Source organism: Notamacropus eugenii, chromosome 5, assembly GCF_028372415.1.
Source record: "Notamacropus eugenii isolate mMacEug1 chromosome 5, mMacEug1.pri_v2, whole genome shotgun sequence".
Classification (NCBI taxonomy): Eukaryota; Metazoa; Chordata; class Mammalia; order Diprotodontia; family Macropodidae; genus Notamacropus; species Notamacropus eugenii.
Genome location: NC_092876.1, coordinates 274,587,299 through 274,592,921, shown reverse-complemented (window position 1 = coordinate 274,592,921; position 5,623 = coordinate 274,587,299). Strand labels below are relative to the sequence as shown.

Genomic DNA, 5,623 nt, shown 5'->3' with positions numbered 1-5,623 from the left:
AGAGTATATTAGGCTGAAGAACTGTAGAGGCTGGAAAAAAAAATAATTCTCTCTCTCTCTCTCTCTCTCTCTCTCTCTCTCTCTCTCTCTCTCTCTCTCTTTCTCTCTCTCTCTGTGTGTGTGTATCTCCTCTGTCTCCGTTGTCTGTCTCTCTGTCTCTGTCTCTCTCTGTCTCTCTGTTTGTCTGTATCTCTCTATCTCTCTCTGCCTGCGTGTCTGTCTCTGTCTGTCTGTCTCTGTCTGTCTGTCTGTCTCGTCTCTGTCTGTCTCTGTCTCTGTCTCTGTCTCTCTCTGTCTGTCTCTGTCTCTGTCTCTGTGTCTCTGTCTCTCTCTGTCTCTCTGTCTCTGTCTCTCTCTCTCTCTCTCTCTCTCTCTCTCTCTCTCTCTCTCTCTCTCTCTCTCTCTCTCTCTCTCTCTCTCTCTCTCTCTGTCTCTCTCTCTCTCTCTCTTCTTCAGGCCCCAATCCGGGAGCCAGTCTGTAGGGGTATGGATTCTTGATCTTCGATCTCTGATTCTGGAAAGGGTCGCTCTAGCGAGAGCTGCCTGTTGCTTTTTCTTACTCCGATTCACTTGCTTCCAACGGGTCTAGGAAGGAAGAGTCGAGATTGCTTGGAGACACAATGGCCATGCCCGAGCAAAAGAGGCAGAAGGACTGAGCAGGGTCTTGGGGCTCAGGTTAGAATGAATCCCTCTCCCCGGTCAGTTTCTAATATCTTCTGTTCCGGCCTCTTTTGATTCTTACTGGGCTAGTCTTCAGATGAGGGCGGTGGCAATATAAACATACCCTCCATCCTTTCCTCAGCCCTTAACTGGAACTAGCCGGTGAAGGAGGGAGTACTGGGATTGGGCCGGGAGCGGGTGAGGAGAGAAGACGGTCAGGAAAGACACCCTGAAATATGGTCTAGGGCTGGGGGCCAAGCTCGCTCTATGAAGGGTCGCTGGCAACTGTAGCTGTAGAAGGGGTTGTTTGTTTTTCAAAGGAGCAGGAAAGAGGCAGCCCTACCTCTAATCGGTCTTAGTCTCCCCCAAACCCAGGAGTGTGTCTTCTCTCCAAAAGAGACCCCAAGAGTGTTGGTTTCCCTTCCCTGGTCCCCACCTTCCTCTTCCTCCCTCGGATTCAACAACTCAGAGCAGATGCGGCCCGGGTCCCAGCTCTCCCTCGTCTCCAATGTCCACTTCGTCCTCCGGCTCAGTGAGAACGAAGGGGCCGGCAACGGGCGGCCCAGCCCGGGGCTCTACGGGCGCCGCCTCTGAGGCGCGTGGGCTGCGCTGTGGGCTGTCCTGGCCGCCCGGTGCCTTAGGCTCGTCCTGGCTTTTCCGCAACTGTTTTTTATGCTTCATCCTCCTATTCTGGAACCACGTCTTCACCTTCCCAAGGGGAAAGAAAGATAACCCGCGTCATTCATTCTGATAGCTAATTATGGTTACAAACAGCTGAAAAACATGTTTAAAAGTCAAGTGCACACCGCTAATTATTCGATAACAGTGAAAATCTAGACTCAGTTCAGTTACCAATCAAAAATTCTAAAGTCAGACTAGAAATGATGAATAATGAGGAATAAAACATCGTGGCTATTAAAATTAATAACCCTGACATGATGTTGGTGATAAATAGTGCTAATAATTATCAGCCATTGCTAATAGCGACCGATAAGTTCCAGCCTCCCCAGTCACCTCCTGATTAACTTTTGGTCCAGAATGGAGATTTGTTAGGAAACAGCAAAGTCCGATTTTCACTACGCCACTTCCCTCAATCCTGGGGGCTGAGACCTGGCGGGTTCCTGGTTTTCGAGTGGCACAGATATTTGGGGTGGGGGCTGGGGGACAGGGAAAGGAATGTACCAGAAAAAGTTAAGGAACTCGAGATGAAAATCCCGAAAGCTCTTGAAGCACTGAATCAAGTAAAATGTCAGAGCTGAAAAGGACATCAGACATTTAATCCACGTCTTTCATTTTACAACTGAGTAAATGGAATTCTTAGTTTCTTTTGCAAATAATGTATATTAAACCTTGTAGTTTTCAAGGAGACTTACATATTTGGATTCTCACAAGAAACCAGTGATAGAGATTAGTGCACGCGGTATTATTCCCATTTTACAGAGGAACTTGAGAAGTCAGATGATTCTCCTATGGTCACACACAGTGTCTGAATTAAAACTCAGGTGCTATAACCCTAAAATCAGCAGGCATTCTATTATACCTTGCTGAATTCCTCAAAGACTCTGAAGAACTGGAGGAAATTCTGTACGAGGAGAGAACTGGTAGAAAACTGATGAGTCAGGAATAAGATGGGTGAAAGCACATTTATTAAGTCACCGATGTAGTATTTGTCAGCACTGGGTTCTGTTTCCAGCTCTTCTGTTACTATCTGTGGGGCCTTGGGCAAGCCACTGTCTGGACTGGATTAGGTGTAGAGCAGAGATTCCTAATTGACCTTTGGTGATACCACAGACACCTGAGCCGCTTCCATGCAGAGGAGGCTTTGTGGGAACAGGGTACAGATAGGGAAGTTAGAACTTGTTGGGAGACAGACCACTTGGTTCTGAGTCCTGGCTCTCTCTGACTTTTAAGGGTACAACTGTGAGCACTCTACTTAGGCTTTTCGAGTTTCCTCTTCCTCGTCTGCAAAATGGGAATGATATTATCTTAAGTGACTACTTCACAGGGTTTGGGGGAGGAAAGTGCTTTGTAAACTTTAAAGCCGGAATATAATCGTGAGCACAGGGTTATCAGAAGAGCTTAGAATGGAGTAACCAAGAGTCAGCCCTCCGCTGACTCCTTCCCTACCTGAGTCTCCGACAGGCTGAGAGCCGTAGCCAGCTCCACCCTCTCTGGGGTGGACAAGTAACGTTGGATCTCGAACCTTTTCTCGAGGCCAGAGAGTTGAGAGTCGGAGAAGACCGTGCGGGCTTTACGACGGCGGCAGTGTTTCCCGGGAAGATCGGTGTGAGGGGGATGCGGGAACAATGCAGAGACTGGCACCCCTGGCGAGGAGGGAAGGAGATCCGGTGTCGGAGAGAGGCCCCAGTCACTGAGAAGCAACCCCAGCCCCCAGGGACCTTCCTATTGCCCCTCGACGCTAGACTCTGTGCCTATCCCTTGCTAGTTCTTTCCCCTCTCTGAAGCCTCAATTTCCACTTGGGGAGTGCAGGCCAAGAACCCCTAGGGGAGAAAGGAAAAGATGCCCGAGGGAAGAAAGCTTGGGTATCTTTTGAATTAACTCTGTATAGAGTAGCAGCAGCAGTAGTGGAAAACAAGAATAGTTCCTTAGATGTTCAAAGAATACTGTATTTGTGGAGATTTCAAAAGAAAATTCGAGAGATAGGAAGCTCTCTTTTCCGGTGTTCCATAGCTTTTCTCTTCTTCCTCTGGAGGTCCCGATCCGTGTGCTACTGCAGTCCTGTTCTCCTCTTAAAAGCACCTTCCCTTGAACCCCTTCAAGAAATCAAAAGAGGTCCAATGGGATCTTTCCTCTCCCACCTTTTTCTTAGCCTAGCCTCCTTTATCTTGAGGAGAGTTCGCCCATCTGCCTTACTCTAAAATGGGGGAAGGGGCAGGAAGGGAGAGAACAAAATCAAGGCAAAAGTATTTTAAGTCCAAACCAATTCTTAACTGAGCCTCACTAGACATTTCCCGCCTGGCACGTTAGTTCCCAGGTTTATTTCGGGGGCGACGGAAGAAAGAGGTTTGAACTGGGACCCCTGGAACGTTCTCTGAATCCCGGGCAGAGGCTGCATCAGCCCCCTGTCCTGACTTCCCTAGACAAATCGTCCGTCTGTCTTCAAGAAGATAGAACAAGGGGGAGGGGGAAATTTAGATCTATTCTTCGGAAAGATGGGCGGTGGAACACAAATTGTGACCGTGGTCAGGCCTGAAAAGGAGATCGCAGTCTGCTGGAGGCAGTGTCAACACGAGTCTTGTGACTGACTCCAAATGTTTCGGTCTTCTGTGGAAATTAGTCAAAGACCCTAGAGTCCAAGTGTCAACTGCATTTCCGGGAACTAAATCCATTCCAGCTCGCATCCCAGTCCCGTCCCGCTCTCAGGCCCTGTTGTACCTTATGTCTCCTTTTTTCTTCCCACCCACCCCCAAACCCCTGTCACCATATCCTCCACCACCTTTTCCCTCAGTCTCTAAGGCAGAGTTCTGGAGTTAGAATCTTCCGTTCTAGGAAATATCCTGAGTGGGAAGCAAATGAATTGGGAAAGGATTTCTGAGCCTCTTAATCTGAAAGTTAAATACCTTGTGCTTACCTGATCCCTTTTATTTCCCTTGCCCTCTTTCCATTCGTACATTGGCCTGACAATGACTCCTTGTTAGCAGTGCTCAAGGCTGAAATAACTGGTCCCCCAAATTCCGAAGATGTGGGGAAGTGAGAGAGGCAGCCTGCCCAGTTCATGAGTGTAAATGAGATAGAGCAACATTCGGGCAGGGCAGAGAGGTCCACCTTTCTTCTCTCCACGCATTTTCCACTGGCCTCGGGGCCAAGCCTCCGGTCTTCAAAAGCTTCTGAACTTTGTTTTTTTGTTTGTTTGGTTTGGTTTGATTTTTTCTGCCGGGGCTGAATTGGCAAGGACAGGATCTGGAGCCCAACGCTTGGGAGCCTCACTCTCTACTGCAAAAGTCTCCCAGGGTAACGGAAGGGTGTTCAGAGATCCGGACAACGGCCCAACGTCATCTGCTTCTAAATTCACCATCCCTTGGATCGTGAAATCTTGTAGGCGCGACGGAAAAACGAGGAGATGAAATTGTATAACCAAAGTCCTTTTGAGGAAAAAAATCGAACCACCGCCAGCATCCTCAAATGGCCTGTGTTAATAATACTTAATAACCTCCCGGTGCATTATAACCACGTTTCTCTGAGCCTCGGGAGTAATAAGTAACGACTTGTAAAGACCATTAGGGATATCTCTAATCTTAGATTCCTCAGGTGTGCCCCTCACTCATCCAACACATCGGTCCGACTTCCGCTTTTACTTTGAGAGAGAAGCTACTTAAAGGGGCGAGGAGCATGAGCCCTGGGCTTTTCCCTCCCAGGGCAAATCGCCCGAGGAAAGTCTAGGAACAAAAAATACCTTTTCCCTCTCTTTCTTTCTACCCTCAGTCCCCTCCTCCCTCCCTTCACATATCCCCACATAGCCTGCCACTTACCCGAGGTAGTAAGGAAATAAGGGTGATGGTGGTCGCCCTTGTGGAGAGGATGATGCGGGTGAGGAGCCAGAAGGGTCGGCGTGGGCATAAGGGGATAACCATAGTCTAACAGTGGGACGCGGGAGGCCAGGGAACTGGCGAAGTGGTCAGGAGCTACCTCCCGCAGCGGCTTGGGCTTGTGCAGCAGAATGTCCTCAATAAAAAAGGACGTGGGCCTCTGGGAAGACACCGGGTGGAGAGGGGAGGTGAAGTTGAGGTTCATTTTGAAAGAAAGTGGGGTAATACCAGGGTAGATTGGGGGCGGGGGAAGAGTGGGGGATAGATAGCGTCTGGTTAGCCTGAGGGTCGTGAGGCGCTACCCTCTCAGTACTCAATTTTCCTCTTCTCTCTCCTCTGGCCTGGGCAACCCCCAACGCTGGAGAGGCTAGGAGAGAACTCCAAGGCGGGCTGAGTCTCTGTGGCTGGAGAGTTG

At 49.2% G+C, this 5,623-nt stretch overlaps 1 protein-coding gene across 1 annotated transcript; it reads right to left on the bottom strand.

Annotated features, from left to right (window-relative positions):
- Positions 1 to 1,125: 1,125 nt before the first annotated feature.
- Positions 1,126 to 5,413, bottom strand: BSX (brain specific homeobox). The gene is made up of 3 exons (XM_072617013.1): positions 5,152 to 5,413; positions 2,788 to 2,984; positions 1,126 to 1,368 (listed from the first exon to the last, which is right to left on the bottom strand). Exons 1-3 carry the CDS (start codon positions 5,411 to 5,413, stop codon positions 1,126 to 1,128), a joined length of 702 nt encoding a protein of 233 aa, XP_072473114.1.
- Between the last annotated feature and the right edge of the window lie 210 nt (positions 5,414 to 5,623).